The 18,990-nt window shown below is 46.8% G+C and overlaps 1 protein-coding gene across 3 annotated transcripts in view; it reads right to left on the reverse strand.

The window, feature by feature from the left end:
• Nucleotides 1–18,990, reverse strand: part of LOC133345507 (Kv channel-interacting protein 2-like) — a 152,204-nt gene that overhangs the window by 88,475 nt on the left and 44,739 nt on the right. The window contains exon 1 of one of the 3 annotated variants that reach the window (XM_061556297.1): nt 14,014–14,145. The exons of the other annotated variants lie outside the window; for them this stretch is intronic. Within the exon in view, the coding sequence (XP_061412281.1) occupies nt 14,014–14,104 (91 nt within the window). The 5' untranslated portion in view covers nt 14,105–14,145. Of the gene's footprint in view, nt 1–14,013; nt 14,146–18,990 lie in introns of those variants that run through there. 3 annotated transcript variants of the gene reach the window in all.

An 18,990-nucleotide genomic window follows, 5' to 3' on the forward strand; every position in this document is an offset into this window, starting at 1 on the left:
TCATGCCCGACACTACCCAAGCTACAACATGGCACCTTTTTTTTTGCCAGTATCAAAGTATGAAAAATAGTAATAGGTTTTTACCATTTTTGTCAATAAAACAGGGGGTGTTAAAATTCTCAAATACCAAATATAAACCTTCTGCAAGGAATCAATCCTGCACTAACCACACGTACTTGTGGTGAACATGCAAACAAAACATGCTCTGATAATTAATATGTGGCATTTTATTTTAAGCTGATTGGCCTTCTTGAGGGCCAAGTCTCACCAGTGTCAGACCGGAGAATGTCTCACCAGTGTCAGACCAGAGAATGCCACAAGCCCTGAAGAAGGCTGTCTCTGGTGTAGGCCAATCAGTTTCAAAGACAATGCATATATTACGTGGCTAATGCAGTACGTGATTCCTTGCAAAAGGTTTCTATTTGGTGTTTGAGCATCTTAACACCCCCTGTTTTATTGCCAGATAGGGTAAAAAAATATTCGTATTTTTTCATACTACCCAGGCTAAAATAGTTTTGCTTCCGAGACTCGATGACATTGTGCCACATTGTGGGCGACTTGGTCATCCTGGCTTGCTTGTTGCAGGATGTGCGTGTGTGTCGAAATGTGCCGTTAGGCATTGGCTTTATTCATGCGAATGAAACATTTGCTTGATTTATGCGGCAACGTTTTCCACTTTGTATCCCCCCCCCCGCTCCCAAATCTCTAAACATCGTCCATGTGTTGTCACGGACAGATGCACACTCGTGTGTTGCCAGCCCCTAATCAACACTTCAACATGCATCCAGATTCTACGGGGGGAAAAAATACATTTGCTGCACAACACCACCACCTCGTGGCAAAGAAAGTTGGAAGATAATGCTTTTACATCGTTGGTAGGTTATCTTTCTCTGTTCTGCATGGGTTTCCTCCCGGTTCTCCTGGGGTTCTTCCATTGCTAGTACAACATACGATGTAATTGGTGGCGTTGAAAAACGGTACCGTATTTGGACTTACAGTACAGCCGTTTCTAAACATCTAGAGCATGTTCAATTCAAGACTTTGTCATACGATGATGTATTTTTCTATGACCAAACAATCTCATACGTGGCCGGTCTCTTCAACTCTCTGAAGCTAAGCAGGTTGGAACCTGGTTCGTGCTTGGATGGGTGTATCGCCAGAGCTTGCCAAGTGTTGTAGCCATGAGGCTACGAGGTGACCTGCGGCTCCGGAGTTGAATGCGGCTCTCTAAGCATTGCTTCGTGATGTTATTTACATGCCCCATGCGGCTCTAGAAATATTCATTTATATATATTTTTATGACCAAATTCGGAAGAAAAAAAATGGCTATTCTAGTTATTTTGGTTGCCGACCCCTGGTCTAAGAGAAGCATGGGGGTTTTAGGTATGACTCAGACCTCTATATTAACGCCTACCACGAGGAGTCCCTAAGGCACGCTGAACCGGGGTGACCGCCCCAGGCCCCTCACCTTGGGGGGCTCACTTCGACGTCACGCTGTCAGGTGTAATGCTTCCGGTTTAGTTTGAAGGCGTCAGTCAGGGGGCCCTCCACACAGCGCGATTTGTCCCGGGCCCTGCGCATACCGTAGACTCGGTGAGCATCTGTACGCATTCAATCGAGCAGGCACGCTGCTTATTGGGCAATGTGGTGATGAAATGTACTTTGCTGGAACTCGGTAAAAGAGGACATCAGAGCCGTCAGTAAATCGAGTGTACAAGTTAAATGCAAGATCAAAACCACGATCCATTAGCACGTTTATCCACGTGAGACCTTGATTTGTTTGGCTGTGTCGGGTGCAGGATTTTGTCGATCATCCACGTATCTATATATTTTTTGACTGATATTATTTTATTATTTCCCTTCTACGTGACTTTACCGAAAGAACCAAGAATATGAATCCCTGCAGTCACGAAAGCTTTAAATCAAAAGGTTCCAGCCTGCTTAGCTTCTGAGAGTTGAAGAGACCGGCCACGTATTAGATGGTTTGGTCATAGAAAACACCTCATCGTATGACTAAGTCTTGAATGCTCTAGCTGTTTGGAAACGGCTATAGTGTAAATCCAAATATCGTACCGTTTTTCAACACCACCAATTGCATCGCTTGTTGTTTTAGAAATGGAAGAAACCCAGAGAACCGGGAGGAAACCCATGCGGAACAGAGAAAGAGAACTTACCAACTAGAGCACGGACATGCGTCCGAGTCAGGAATCGAAATCCTTCTCGCAGCGAGGCAGAAGTCCGCGTGCGAGCACTGCGCCGCACGTTCGCAGTGGCAACACCGGCACCACCGCGCCATAAACAACCTTGATGGCTTTGCTGCTGAAATATTTATGGCAGACTCAAAAATGAGACAGAGAAATTGTATTGTTGTCTTCTTCATTTTCCCCGCAGCTTGAAGGAGTCACTTTGATGCCCCTAAGCACCTTCACAAGAGTGATAAAAAATGTTTTCATAAAATGGTGTTTGCCGTTTTACACAAACCCTTCTTGATTAAAGTGTTTTATATTGATGAGCGTTTCACGGGGATGCGACATGCCTACCAATGTACTGTACTCATTTCAGGCTACACCAACCGAGAGTAGCGGGGACAAGACCACTTTGGATGATTACCTTGCATTTTTGTTAGCCATGGCCCAGAATTGAACCCAAATTGCAAGGCTTGCAAGCGCCTATTTGCAATCCGTACGAATACACGCGTACAAACAGGGGAAGCACAACGAGTACTTTCATAACAATGCAGTGAAGCACTCTATTTGAACGGGTCAGAAACATTTTCAATTCCCTGTTCATTCGTGGTGTGCGTGTGACACGAGAGAATAGGTGGGACGGCAAGAATAAAATAGCGCCCCTGGAGATGCGATGGAACAACTCGGAGAGCCGCATTTTTGAGTGCGAACATTCAGCCTTTGTTGACTCTCGCGTGGATGGAGGCCTCTCCTTACCGCGTCAGTCACGGAGTTTGTTTGACTATACTTCATCATACTGGGCAGTGTGGGTTCCTGAATGCAGAAGGGCCAGGACCGATTTGGAAATCACTCGCCACTGACTTTAACCGTGCACGGGAATCAAATGCAGGTTGCTGTGTACAAAGTTCAATGTGCTAACCGCTGCACCACTACTCCTTCCGTTATTTATTGGTGTCAAAAGTTATCGAAATGTTTCGTCCTTCTTTATGTCGCCACGTTGCGCTTGTTGTGTTTCATTTTCGCCATATTACGAGCACCACACTACCCATGGGTATGTTGACCACTACAAATGCAAACAAAGGTTGAGATTGTTTGGGGCAAGTGCTGTTAGTGAGCAGCTGTGAAAGCCAGCACGACGCCAAAGGGCTCGGTGTTGGTCAACAAGCACGCCTGCTCACGTTCATAATAATAACGATTTTCTTGGTTCTTTCGGTAAAGTCACGTAGAATAAAAATAATAAAAATGAAACAATGTTTTATTTGTATTATTTGGTTTATTTTTATTATTTTATTATTTCCCTTCTACGTGACTATGTTTTATTTTATTGTTTTATTATTTCCCTTTTACGTGACTTTACCGAAAGAACGAAAGCTTTAAATCGAAATTCAACTGGAACCAGTTCAGTCACGACACACCTCGGTGAGAAGTGACGAATTCAATATCTAACTTTGGGGGATCGTGGACCATGATAGTTCCTGCCGAGCCAGGGAGCCCTCTGCCGGCCCTGCGAGTCGTAGCAGCACAACAGGAGGCTCTACACTTTCTTCAGCGCTTACACAAAAAAAGCTCCAGCAGTCGCTATCGATCACGGCGCGGCGTTTCAACGTGTACCGAGCCTCTCCGCACAAATAACACATAGCCTCATCGCACGCACGCTGCACGCGCCTGATGCTCGATAAACATTCCGCGTGATGCAGAGTGCCGATTCAATTTCAGCTCGAGAACTCAGATGACATTTGTGTGGGTACATCGTGCCGGTTTGTCAAGTCAACCCACGGCACCTGGGGGGTCTGTCCCGGGACACTTCACGTGGCCTCGAAGTGCACCTGGCCTGGCACAAGCTACGTGGTGAGGTCACCGCCGCTAAGTGGCGAATGGCGGTTGTTGTTGTTGTTATTGTTGTTGTTATAGAACCTGGCGTGTAACCGAGCCGCCCCTCATGAGTAGAGTAGTTCTGAATCTAGATTTGAAGCTTTCGTGACTGCAACGATTCATACTCTTAGGTTTTTTCGGTAAAGTCACGTAGGTAATAAATAGAAATAAATAATAATAAAATAGAAGTAATAATAGAAATAAAATAATAAATCACAACGTTTCGGAGGCAACACAAGTCTCCGTCATCAGGTGGGACCGTCACAGCTAAATTTACTGCATCAAGTGAGGCAAAATTCCAAGAGACCAGCCCTTAAATACATGTTAAGTGGGGAGGGGCTTATCAGAATGTGGTAACCAAGGAATGGAACGTGGGGGTGGTGGGCGGTAGTTCTGAGTCGAAGTCAACTCTGGCTGTCGCCTGATGAGGCTGGTTGTAATTACAGGCCAAGCGTCGTACTCGAATTGTAAATGCTGTGGGTTTACTCTCCGACACACAACCGGTGTGTGCTGAACTCATAACTAATTGGCACGTTTTGTTTACGTGGCAAACCTTGACTCACTGGCTGTGCCGGCTGGTGGCGGGTTCAACGACACATTTTTATTTACGTGATGTAACAGCCAACAAAAAGCCCTCTCCAATGGTGGAGGTAAATCATTGGTGGAAAGGCCAAGTACTCATTGGTGGGGTGCTACAACTGGCATTTAGAAAGTCACCGACTTAAGTTTTTCTCGAGTAGGTTCATTGTGTTAGGCGAAGCTTATGTTGTGTTATTCAGCACATAACGGCAGGCATTACATAATTGATGTTATTAGACGATTCACGTCAAAATAAAATTAATTTTTTTGTAATATACGCGCCTCTATAAATAATAATAAAATGACATATCTAAATAATACAAGAGGTAGTCACACCGTCATACATACACATTTAAATATACACACTTTATAACCTGTGTATAATTACCGCACTGCAAATTATATTACTACATTTCACATTTTTAGGTTCCATATAATGTTCTGTATGTTCGTCTCATCAGCAAGTGTGTCTCCTCCTCTGTAACATTTACACGGGCATTAATGACGCTCTTTGGACTCTTCCGATAAACTTGAATCAACCGATGTGTTTAAGGTTGACCAACTCAGAAGATTATCGACGGCATGGCCTTTTCGAAGCAGTTAATTTCGTATGTCTATACACACAGTACAGGGTAAATATAACGCCACATTATTTGAAAAGGTGTCCTTCATCCGAAAAGACAAACACAGGCTGTAAAAAATATATTTATGCGACTACATCAACTTCTGAGTCATAAAGGATATCAATAGCCGAGTGGGGTTGGGAGTGACCAGGCTCACATCTCTCTCGTTACCATGGCAGCTAAGAGGCCACTGACACTAAATTGATGAGATCCACGAGTTACGAATACGTCGGTCTGTTTATGCCTCACATCCAGGATTCACTTGTTTTATTTTCTCATAAACACAACAATACCCCGATTTCTCTTATTCCGTATCATGGCAATATGGTCAGGGGCTAAATGTTGACGTCTGCACGCCAGGAGAGGGTTTCAGGAGAGAGAGATTTCGTGTAAGTTTTACCATCCCTCCTCCATTGAAGGAGTGCTGCTACAGAGTGGTTTATTTATGGGCCATAAAACCCCTAAACGAATCTCAAAGAAAATTTACCACGCAGCTTACCGATACCAATGCCAAGGTTTGTTTCAATTTTAAGCAGTATTGACATATCTTGATTTGAAGCTTTCGTGACTGCAGGATTCCCACATTCTACCTACGTGACTTTACCGAAAGAACCAAAGAGTATAGTATTGACATTTTTCCCCCTTAATTGAAAATGTAACTTTATGAAGCACAACAGCAGAAGTAATGTACACGCATGCATGGCTTGCCGGGTCATTGCAGACCACCGTGGCCAAGATGGGGTGGGCTCGGAGCAGAAACCATGGTGGACATGACTCTCCGTGAGATTCGTGTATCATCAGAGCTCAGACGCAGCCTTGTGTCCGAACTGACTCTGCAGAACAATAGCAACATCGCTATTCTGTCTTCACATATATGTGCACATATATTTAGTCCATGATCCCATTGGCTTTCCGGACAAATATTACGTGGCAGAATTTGTACGAAAACGACAACACCGGCTTTGCTTGCTTTCACCACTCATGCCGGCACCTACGATGCGTAGGGTTGGCTACGAAAGAGGTTCAACATACGTGCTGCTGGGTTGCCAAATGTTAGTGGCCAAAACATTTCCATCTAAACCAGGGGTGGGGAACGTGCGGCCCGCGGGCAGTATGAGGCCCGCGAAATCATTTGGATCTGGCCCTGCCAAGGCAACCGCAGGCGGGACTCGAAATTCAATAAATCTCGGAGCAAACCTGGAAAAGTAGTTGCGAGTAGCAACATCATCAATACCAGCTAACATCACACGCCTCGCCAAATAGAAGCAGTTCCAGCCATCACATTAGGGGTGAGTTCATTAAATGTTTGACCGAATATAACAGGCCAATTTTTAAGTTGATCATTTTGTATGGCCCGCGAATGATGTTATACATATCCAAATGGCCCTTGGCAGAAAAAAGGTTCCCCTGATCTAAACGATGGAGACTTATTCAGTGAAACAACGCAATACCTCGAACGCATCTACCCACAATGCTTCACGACAGCGCATAACAAGTTCAGAAATATATTTATCTAGTAGTTTCGAGAGGGGAAGTCGACAGCGGTACTCATCCTTGCCATAGGAATGCGGAATTTCCACCAGTGGCTCAGGGTTACAAACGGGAGATGGGCACCACGGCTCCGTCCTTATTCGGCCAGGAAATAGCAAGACTTTACGTGTGATGCTGTGCAAGGTGAAGGAATCTATGGTGGGAGGGGTCATTCCACTGACGACTGAACGAGGCACAGGTGCGAAACCACGTGACCCCATGCACACAGGACACGTGGTACAGAGCAATCAAGGGCAACACGCGGTTTTAATTTCGTGTCGAGAGCGTTCCCCTCTCGTTGGAGAGCGGTCCTCTGGCAACCATATTGCCCGGCAACGATTTATTGTTTTCATTTGTCACGGAAATTGACTGGAAGCTAAAATACAACAAGCGCATTATTAAAAGCCAATACGGTGTAAAAGTTGGCTGCCCTTCTCAAATTACTAAAATACATCATGGATATTTCGCTGTTAAAAACTAAATGTGTGTGCTCAAGAGATTCTGGGCAATGTTAATGGGATTTTGAACTGCATTTATTTCAAATATACAAACAGAGAAACACCACGTTCATCATGAGCACTTCCTTAAAAATAAACAAATATATTATATGCTAATGTTTGGACAATGTAAGAGAGTGAGGGCAAATAAATTGAACGACTTGGAGTCTGAAATATATCACTCTGCAGTGCATGGCCCTGAGACGGTTTAATTAAGTTCACAGCACACGAGGGGCTGTTAATTGAAGCGTGGAAGTTTTCCATGAGCAGAAAACGAGAGTACGAAATCCATAAATGTGTTGTCCCACTAACATCCATCCATCGCTCGCGTAGTTAGTAATAAATAAGCAAAAAAAACAAAAACGGTACTTATGAGCGGTACTGCGCCACTTATCACGACAACACGATAGAACTTGCGAATGGCTCATGGGTGTGTGTGTATGTGTGTGTGTTTTAGCTTAATTTAAAAAATGCATACATATTGGATTCGTGCCTAGTGCTGCGCAGACACCGAGCTTGTTGGGGGCTGCCCGGGCAAGAGGAGGGTGAAGAAGTGAGGGTTAATGAACCATCACTACATCTGCATAAAATTAACGGAAATCATTACAATAGTTGGAAAGTGCTTTCATATAAATAATAATATCGATGGTGATGATGAAAACGCCCCTTGTGTTTTTGCATGGTATTTTAAAGTAGTTATGTATTATTTTTAAATAAACTGCCATATTATAGTAAATGGAGTTTTGTTTTCTTGGTTATTTCGGTAAAGTCACGTAGAAGGGAAGTAATAAAATAATAAAAATAAAACATAATAAAATAATTCTCACGACGTTTCGGCCACAACGCAAGCAGCCGTATTCAGGTGAAACCAGGTCTGTCGAGGCGACATTCAGACGCTGTCGCCTCGACAGACCTGGTCTTCACCTGAGGACGGCTGCTTGCGTTGTGGCCGAAACGCCGTGAGAATTATTTTATTATGTTTTTTTTATTATTTTATTACTTCCCTTCTACGTGACTTTACCGAAAGAACCAAGAAGATGAATCCCTGCAGTCACGAAAGAAGCTTTACATCGAAATTGAGTTTTGTTGTTACACAATACCGGACGACCTCTACCACCCCTTTATGGACACGTGACCAACAATTAATTGCTATAACCAACGTGCACGTGATGATTTGCAAGCCCATACTCACAGCACGATTACTCCACAATATCATTGTCAGCGCATTCTTTAAAACGCGCCCATGCAATGCACTCTCAACACCCAGGGCTTCATTTATCTTGGAAATATGTTTTTATTCATGGGCCCCGAAACACCCCCTCCCCCCCAGGCCGCCCCCCGCCCCTCAACAGCGGTGGAGGGGACCCCGAGAGACATTTTTAAATCCTTTATATTAAGTTCGCTTGCTTGCTTGCTTAGGACCGTGCAAATCTTTCGGTCGTTTTTTAACCCACTTCCCGTGATCCAATCGAGCTGACATTTTGCACACAGACTCATTTTGCGTGACAATGCATTTTCGTGAAAAAAAATTCCGAAATTTTACACTGTTTAGGGGAAAATTTTTAAATATTTAATTACCAATTGTTTAATGCTGCCAGACAATCATCTGACCCATAGGTGGCAGCCATCTCAAGCCAGAGGACGACAGGACTCTAGCCGCCCCGATGGCACGCATATAAAGGATTTATAGTGAAAAACTTTGTTTTTACGGGTTAATTTTTTCTAGAGCTCAGCCACGGACAGCTCCGGCTGACAATAAAACGTCGCCCTACACGCGGGACCTTGATTCATTGCTCGAGGTTTTGTATTTAATGATTCTAAATAAGGGTTAGGGGTTAGGCCACATTTTGCATTACGTGCCTATTATATTGTTTGTATTTGTTTGTTCAGTTTTTTTTGTTAGGGTTTTGTTTGTATGTATCTGTTGAGGGTTTAATTCATTTTAATGTGTTAAGGGTTGGGTTATTTTATATGTTATCTAGAACGTTGTGAGACCTGTGTGTGAATGGGGTCACGCCTGCTGTTAGCACCACAACAGCGCCCGACTTAAGAGTGCACACTTTGCAGATCAGCAATAGAGATTGCACGATTAAACATGAATGACGTTGCACATACTTAGCAGCGGCAACACACAATGCAATTCAAGTAAACATAAGGGGCGCGATCCAATAAATTGTTCAATTGTTTTAATAGTGTATAACCACATGAAAGTGTTTGAAATTGACAATGAATTTATATAAACATGTGTATTTCGTTTTGACTTAAAACTTTCGTGATTGCAGGAATTCATATGATATGGTTCTTTCGGTAAAGTCACGTAGATAGGTTCAAATAAAATAACAAGAAACTACGACGTTTCGATCGCAACACAAGCGGTCGTCTTCAGGAAAAGAAATGTATGAAAAATGTGTGAAAAAAATTATTTCGCTATTTAACTAAAACTAAAAACCTACTGTTAAATGCTGTAAAAAAATCCTGTACCTCCACGTTAATTGAGGCTCAGGGTCAAGTTTGAAGAATCCATTACTTGGTGCAGATGAAACCGTATGCGGCAAACTTGCTTAATGGAAAATATCCCAAACAGCAGTGTTTTAAAAACATTCTAATTACAAAAGTCATTACGCTACCAGGCTACGGAATTGCCCCTTGCATCATTGAGCAAGCACTTTCAAGTTTTCTTGATTTCAAAATCTGGAAACGTTTGCAATAAGTTATCAAACCTCCCAGATCATCCTGAATTCACTCGGTCGTGTTGTATCTCAGAGCCTGGTTAGTGCTGCAATTGGATGGAAGACAGCCTGGGAATACCACATGTTATAGACTTGACCTGCGAGTTGCCCAGAAGATGGCAACACAGTAATAGATTACCGAGTCCATCTGTGTGGAGACTTGAGTGTTAAACTTTCGTATGTGGGGTGAGTTTTCACGAGGCATTTCAGTGTCCTTACACGAAGCCAAACAGAGACTTGAATGGAATTGGCCAAATATCCCCGGTTGCAGGCTCCTCCTGAACAAGAGTCTTCAGACTCACTGAGGCTCTCTCTTGGGTAAAGGGACGCGTTATTAAAACACATTTCTACAAAGTAGCCCATTCAAACACTTCCTTAGGTAGTGTGGGTAATCGAATAAAGGAGCTAACACACTAACCAGAAGCAATTTACCAATTAAGCTCCACTCCGTGGCACAATTCAGAATTAGCTGATGTGCCTTTATTTGCAGCGAATTCTGTACTCGGGTGCAAAGGTCGCTTTAAAATCGAATTATTCAGGCCCATTTGGAGAAGGGGGGGTAACAACAACGCGACCCAGACCCATCTCCTCAAATCCGATCACCTCTCAAATTAACAGGACACCTCTTCTTACCTCTTCTTCATCATCAGACGACCAGCGGATCATTCCATTTCCCCATTTAATTCTCTGCTCGCTGCACGAAGTTGACCGTGTTGCATCTGATGATGCGGGCCAACTGCCATTTTTGCCCAATGCCCATACATCCGAACGTTATTCCGAGTTTAAAGTGAGGACAGCTTCACGGTGTCATAAATAGCATGGGGCGAGAAGCCGCGGTCTCGTAATAGGCGGCGTTTATGTCCGAACAGAGCTCCTTGTGGCAGGAAACATTATCTGGCCCGGTGGGTCTATGGATTTTTACTCCGTGCCAAACATAAAAGCAGGCAGCGTCATGGGCTGATACCTATGGGGTTCCAATCGATAAATTGAACTGCCTCGAATACCATCACCGGACAAAGGGCATTTCCTTTGTCCTTAGGCAAATATGAGCATTTACATTCTGCATAAAGCATTTAATAAAACTATACTTTAACGAACAGAAAATGGAAGGCGGAATTCATAAATTCCACCCCCGCTAGATTAAGACCCCCCCCCCCCCCATTGTTAGATCTGGAACATACCCCACCCACCCAGTCCCCCCTCTCAATAAACACTTGGCATGACCGGTGGACACTTGGAGACGATATTTATCTATTGACACAGCCCAGCCACTATTGTTGGCGTTCGCGTTTTCTGCAATGCAGTCAAGTTCACATTTCCACTGCCGCCACGTCATTCCGGCCCCTTTGCACCACTGCATTACAACATTATACAAGTGTGAAATAAACATCTATCTTGACAAAAGTTGCACATGTACTTTTGTTCATGCCTCCCCTCCATAATGACATTCCACGTTTATCGTGTGAGCGATTATACATATTTTATTCTTACATTTTACATTAATGAAAAATATATCTGTAATTGATATCAGTTGATCGATCCACTGCTGAATCATGACCACACCATGTCGGTCGTGGGGGGCTGATCAGCATGCTGGTTCAAGGTGAGACCCAGGAATGGTTCACATAATTATCAGTCGCCATGGACATGAGCACATGGTTGATAATCGAGCTCGAGTTATCAGATTCCCATTGCGTTGCACGACGAAATTTGCATAATGCTCGACCCCGTCAGTTTAATCTTCACCTTATAATGGAAAAAACATAAATTCGACCGATATAGCACCGTATTAGCCCCCGATGTAGTTCTTTCTTGCAGTCAGTGTGAAGGAAAAACAAAGTCTGCATGGTAAGCTCATTTGCAATAACAACGGCTGAGTTACGGTACTACTGCTATAGCACAACGGCTGATGTAAAAAAAATGCAATTAAGTCTTTCTGCAGATCTGCACGTTTGCGTGCTTCGTGCGTGACTGTGTTTTGAGGATTCGGTGGAAATGCCCGAGGCTTCAAGAGAATTCGAAGCAATGTTACCAACCATAATGAGGTCAATAACATGTGTTCGGTGCATAAAAAAGGCAAAACATTTGAATATAAACAGATCCAATCTGGAATGTTCTGAGCGATTTATTTTGAGAATATTGCAATTTCGAGATGGGACAGGCAACGATGTTGTTATGCATGCATGAGCCGCACTGAACCCACATTTACACCGACTTGTCAACAATTTGTGAGGGGAATTTTGGCTTGAGGCAGGCAAGAAACTTGCTGTCAGACTCTAACCAGCATCATTACGGGAAGAGGGCGAAAACCAAAAGAGGGATAAATATTTGATGCACCATCAATGAATTGATCTCTTTAGACCTCACGGGGCATGGAGAAACTAAACAATATTTAATTTACCAGATAAGGCCCACTGAGCTGTACGGCTCTTTTTCAGAAGCGATCTGGCTCCCACAAATGAAAGCTCAACGAAGTGGCTTATGGCGTGCAAATTTAAAGCAGCCAAATATTCTAAAAGCGTGATTCTAAACGTGGAGGCAAAACCCGGAGGGCCCGGAGAAAAATCCACACGACCACGGGGAGAGAGAGAGAGAGACATGAAAACTACAAATATATACACGCTTCAGGGTCGGGATCGAACCCACGACCTCCTGTATACCAGGCGAGTTAGATAACAGCTCGCCACCGCGGCGCTGGTGGCATAACGCTCTCCACCACCATAATAAGACGGGAAGCAACGACATCACGGGACCAGCAATCCTGGAACCTGCAGAGCTGCGGTGAATATGTGGGCACTCCGCCTAATTTCTTAAAATCACGGCACTATCCATATGTATAATTTGTTATGTATGTGTGTGGGTGTGAGAGTAGGGAAGTTGTGGCTCTGATGTAATGGCTAGCGCACTGTGCTATGAACCCGGCGACATGAGTTCGATTCGAGGCTCCGGTTAACATCAGTGGCGAGTGATATCAGAACCGGCCCTGGGCCTCAACCTCGGTCAGATGAGCATCAAATGAGTACCGGGATCTGTGTGTGACAGCAGCACTCATGAGAGCAAAATTGGCGTGGATCTGAGTCATCTGACCACGCCACCACTCTCTGTGTGCCGTGTCAGGCTTGATAGGTGCTCGCAAAGATAACTTTGCCCAAACACTCTCTGTGGCTATAAGGGAGATTTGTTTGAACCTGTCCTGGTCCGCTTCTTGGGCAACTCTTCCCTGTGTGTATACGTGTGGGTTAAGATCGTATGTGTCCGTGAATGTGTAGTGTAAGGCTGTGTGTGTGTCGTGTTACAATTATTAAAATGTCTCAAATTGTAACCGTTCTGACAGCTACAGGCTTAGTGAGGCTAATTTGTAAGTAATACAACTTTTAATTGTATGCCTATTCAAGGTATCGTATATTACTTTAACCCGCTATGAGCCGCGCCAAGTGACTTTACAACGACTGTACAAACAAGAACAACGCTTGCCCATAAAAGCAAGAAGCCCTCACTCGTGATGGGAGCACATCAAGGGTGAAATCCGAGTGCCACAAACGTTAATAACATTAATTACACTGTGTAATATTTTTTTTGTTCCTGGGTAGTAAATGTTATTTCCTAATTGCTTATGCCTCAAAAGTACAGCAAATGGATATTATTCCCCACAAACTTTGCTTTTGTGACCAGGAGAGTGATATTGAGAAATTGATCTATTTTCATTGAGAAAACGGGCGAATTTGTCTTTTCGTTCACAAAGTCAGAAAAAAACAACATATTAATATAAATGAACATGCATTTATACTAAAGTAATACGGGCCATCAGTATACACATATCAAAGCTCGGCATGTGACATTATCGCATTAAACAACCACTTTTACAGGCAAAATGAGATTTAATAAATCAGTTCAACTTTTAGCTCAAACACGCCTCATTGATCGAACGCTCGTTGTATTTCTCATGCCGCTGTAAACAAACACGCCGCACATGGCACAAGCAACTCGACGCTCCCACCTGGATTCAGAGTGCCCCTTATGATCTTAATGCAGCGCTGGATGCATTTCAAGACGAGCCGAGCGCGTCCGGGTCTCCTGCTCTCGCTCATGATGCGGCAGAGCTTCTCAGCGATGACGACGACGACGAGGTGGAGGAGGAGGAGGGGGGGCGTTCAGAGGATTCAACAATCGGGGGCGGCACGTGGAGGGTGGTGGTGGAGGAGGAGGGGGGGGGGCGTTCAGAGGACTCAGCAATCGGGGGCGGCACGTGAAGGGTGGTGGTGGAGGAGGAGGGGGGGGGGCGTTCAGAGGACTCAACAATCGGGGGCGGCACGTGGAGGGTGGTGGAGGAGGAGGAGCAAAGGCCAATGACCTTGAAATACCGGCAGAGCGGCCAGATTTCTTTTCAGCGGCTCGGTTCCATCTGCCGAAGAGAACGACGCCTCCCTGCCGGGAAGGGTCGTCCCTCACCTCCCCGGCGCAAGCGATCGAACGGCGAGCATCGCGATTTTGCCACGAGATGATCCCACGGCTGCGACGCCGCGAGTGGCCACCGGAGGAGGGATATTTGTCGAAGTGAACTTGGCCCTGGGTAGGCGTGATAGGGGGGAGGTTGCTTAGCGGGCACGGCTGCTGCTGCTGCTGCTGCTGCCCGTGCGATATTAAAGCGTAAATAAATAACGCTCCTCCCGGGGCCTCATACTTGGACGCAACTGATTCTTTAATTTACGAACTTCGCCGTTATGTAGGTCCTCGTTAATATGCTGCGCGAAGGCTTTTACACCCCTGCCTCTTTGGCCCCCCGCTGTGCTCCGTCTGCTGATGCTGCTGATGTTGCCGCTACTGAGATCTGCAGTCTCCTCGGCCCTGGCTCCTGCTGCTGATGCAGCTGCTGGGATGAGAGGCCCAGCTGCCGGCCACCTCGGTTAACCCGTGGCACCTGCGTCCGTCCCCGTGGAACTCCGGCCGGCGCAGCGAGAACTTCTTCGACAGCTCCACACGTGACCTCAAAGTGCACCCAGCCTGGCACAATCTCTGTGGCGACGTCACCGACACTTCGTGGCGGACGGCGGCTGTGGTTTTTTGGTGGTGAAGTTAGAGTCGCCGGTAACGCCGCAGCGATTCGCTTCCTTCCCTTGGCGTGCTGGCCGCGGCACAGACAAAGTCCGCGATGTTGACGACGCGCGTGCGGTGGTGGAGGTGGTGGTGGAGGTAGTGGTGGTGCCTGCTCCACGCGACGTGGCCCCGGCTTGCTCAGCCAGCTCGGCCTCCTCCTCCCTGCACTGCCTCCTCGTGTTACTGGAAATGCAGCTTTGCCACCACTCCCCCCCACATCCCCCCCCACTCCCTCCACCCCCCCACTCTCTCCACCCCCCCCCCACTCCCTCCACCCCCCCACTCCCTCCACCCTCCCCACTCCCCCCACACCCCCCACAACCTCCACCCCCCACCCCCCACAACCTCCACCCCCCAAATACATCCACCCCCCCACTCCCTCCACCCCCCCCCCACTCCCTCCACCCCCCCCCACTCCCTCCACCCCTCCCACTCCCTCCACCCACCGCACTCCCTCCACCCCCCCCCACTCCCTCCACCCCCCACTCCCTCTACCCCCCCCACTCCCTCCACCCCTCCCACTCCCTCCACCCCCCCCCCCACTCCCTCCCCTCCCTCCACCCCCACTCCCTCCACCCCCCCACTCCCTCCACCCCCCAACTCCCCCCACCGCCCCACTCCCCCACAGCCCCCACCCCCCCACCGCATTCACGCAGCCACACGCCGATGTCTTTGCGAATGGCCACACGCGTGCGACAAACGCATTTACGTGAATGTCGCCACCATGCACCCTGTGAAGCCTTCACAGACAAGTGCTGTTACAGGGCACCCGTGAAGGTCCGAGCGGCGCACAGGAGATTTCCGTGTCCGGCACCACACAGACACGCAAAGTCACAAACTCGCAGAGACAGTCACACACCATAGCACACGAGGTGTGTGGCCAGAACCACCCCCGGCCGCCTTTGTCTCTCCAAAACCCACGTGGCCACACCGCGTAATCAGACGCGGCTGATTCGCGACCTCGGGGGTGCCGAGAGCCGCTTCAAGTAGTCGCCAACTACTCTTGCTCGGCGGGTTTCGTAGCGCAGTGCGCTAACCACTGCGCCACCGCTCCCCAGTGAGGCGCAAGTCAGACGCACGCTCAAGACGGAGGCACGCGCACCACCAACCGCCGCAACCCTCGCGACCGTCGCAACCCTCGCAACCCTCGCAACCGTTGCAACCCTCGCAATCCTCGCAACCCTCGCAACCGTCGCAATCCTCGCAACCGTCGCAATCCTCGCAACCGTCGCAATCCTCGCAAACCTCGCAACCGTCGCAATCCTCGCAACCGTCGCAATCCTCGCAACCGTCGCAACCGTCGCAACCGTCGCAATCGTCGCAATCCTCGCAACCCTCGCAATCCTCGCAACCGTCGCAATCCTCGCAAACCTCGCAACCGTCGCAATCCTCGCAACCGTCGCAATCCTCGCAACCCTCGCAATCCTCGCAACCCTCGCAATCCTCGCAACCCTCGACCTCCTGCCCCTGAATCGTCACCTCTGAGGAGGGCGGTGACAGTCGTGGAAACAAGAAGTGGCCCACTTCAGCTTTTGTTTCTTGCTGTGGTTGTCCCACCTGATGACGGACGCTTGTGTTGCGCCAGAAACGTCGTGATTTATTATTTTATTTCTATTACTATTTATATTAGTTTATTATTTATTATTATTTATTTTTACCTACGTGACTTTACCGAAAAAACCTAAGAGTAAGAGTTAGGGTGCAAGGGTTGAGTTAACACGTGTTAAGGTAACAAGGTTCATGGTAACAAGGTTAAGGGTAACAAGGTTAAGGGTTACAGGGGCTATGGTAACCAGGGTTAGGGTAACAAGGGTTGGGTTAACACGTGTTAAGGTACCAAGGTTTATGGTAACAAGGTTAAGGGTAACAAGGTTAAGGGTAACAGGGTTAAGGGTAACAGGGTTAAGGGTAACAAGGTTAAGGGTAACAGGGTTAAGGGTAACAGGGTTAAGGGTAACAAGGTTAAGTGTAACAGGGGCTGTGGTAAGTCGGCCGTGCGAGCTTCGTGCCCTCATCAGCAGCCCGAGAGAGCGTCTCGAATCGAGCCCCACCAGACTCGCTTGAGCAGCCAGAGAGAGTGACGAGTCAATCAGCTGCGGCTCACCGCTCGCCCATTGAACGGCGGAGACGCGTGCATATGGAACGTAGCAGCGTGCGTTCGGCGTCGCGGCGTTCAAATCGGCGAAGGAAAAGGAGTGAGTGGACGGACAGACAATGCTGGTGGTGGTGCGGGTAGCGGGGGTTGACGTTGTTGACAGCTACATTTCGATGTAAAGCTTTCGTGACTGCAGGGATTCATCTTCTTGGTTCTTTTGGTAAAGTCACGTAGAATGGAAATAATAAAATAATAAAAATAAAACATAATAAAAGACCTCTCACGACGTTTCGGCCACAACGCAAGCAGCCGTCCTCAGGTGGAGAGCAGGTCTGTCGAGAAGACAGAGTCTGAATATTATGTTTTATTTTTATTGTTGACAGCTGTTTGCGCTACGCAAAAGGCCTCAAGCCAAGCCGCCAGACAGCGAAACGTGGCCCCCTCCTCAGGAGGGAAACTGCGCGTTATTATTAAACTATAAATCCCGGCGTGCCGCTCACGTTTGAATGCGGGGGCGTTAAACATTATGAGTGCCATGCATAATGCACGCAGGGTATCCGCCCCTAATTAAGTTCTGCAAAATGGTAATATTCAAGCGCTCGAATAAGTGTAGTGATTCCAGGATATTAATCGAACTGAATACAGACGCCGTGTATATATATTACACTTGCCCTAGTTTTGGCTTTCCAAGAACGGCCCTTTAAAATTATTGTCTTACCAAAACATTTATATAACGGGGCGCGATAATGTAACGCTGATGCAAAAAAACAAACCCACGCACACTCCCTTGTGCTAGCGGGTGTGCCTGGGTAACCAAATACAGGGGACACATCTGCCAGACGACGCCACACGATTTTGGATGAGAATGACGGGAGGACGGAATAGCAAAACGAAAATGACACTGGGAGGAAAACTTGTCCGAGGCTCTTTGTCCACATTTTCAGCGGCCAACATTTAGTGAGCTCGGGCGGTGACGGCGCATGCCCGTAACCCAACACTGTGGAAGCAGCAGCGAGGGTTGGTGGGTCGCCGCACAGATGTCGTGAAACTCCCTTCCCGTGAGCGTCGCACGTCTGGTGGCTCGCCAGGAGAGGGCAGTACAGTAAAAAAATTAACCCGTAAAAACAAAGTTTTTCACTATAAATCCTTTATATGCGTGGCATCGGTTTTATTTTATTATTCATTTCTGTTTTTCTTGAGTAAGAGTTTCATTTTTATCACATTGGTATTTTAAATTAAATATTACAAATTTTGTTTCCTAAAAAGTGGAACATTTTGGAAAAACATTTTCACGAAAATAAATTGTCACGCACAACGAGTCTGTGTGCAAAATGTCAGCTCGATTGGATCACGGGAAGTGGGTTAAACAACGACCGAAAGATTTGCACGGTCGTAAGCGCGCAAGCAAGCAAGCGAACTTAATATAAAGGATTTAAAAATGTGGACTCCACTTGTTCCGTACGTACGGGATAGAGTGTTTCCCCCTCGCACGGGTAACCCACCGGTTTCCTTCCACGTGTAAACACTCATTCATTGGGCGATGCCACCTTCGTTAATAGAGGACCGCAGAGCTTGGGTTATTGTTGGCGCTGTCTCACCACGAGTCGATTTCTCTCTCTACGAGAGTGAGCGCATCGTGTTGGGCGCGTTGCGAGTTGAAATTAATTATTATTTTTAAACCGAGTAAGGCGGTGACCGAGTGTTTGCCATGCTGTTCTAATGACCAACCGCTTACGGGGAGTGACCGCAGCAAGGAAGACGTACGTGGAACTTCTTTCGCACCGT

Source organism: Lethenteron reissneri, chromosome 22 (genome assembly GCF_015708825.2).
Source record: "Lethenteron reissneri isolate LAM-NWPU_2019-01 chromosome 22, ASM1570882v1, whole genome shotgun sequence".
Taxonomy (NCBI): domain Eukaryota; kingdom Metazoa; phylum Chordata; class Hyperoartia; order Petromyzontiformes; family Petromyzontidae; genus Lethenteron; species Lethenteron reissneri.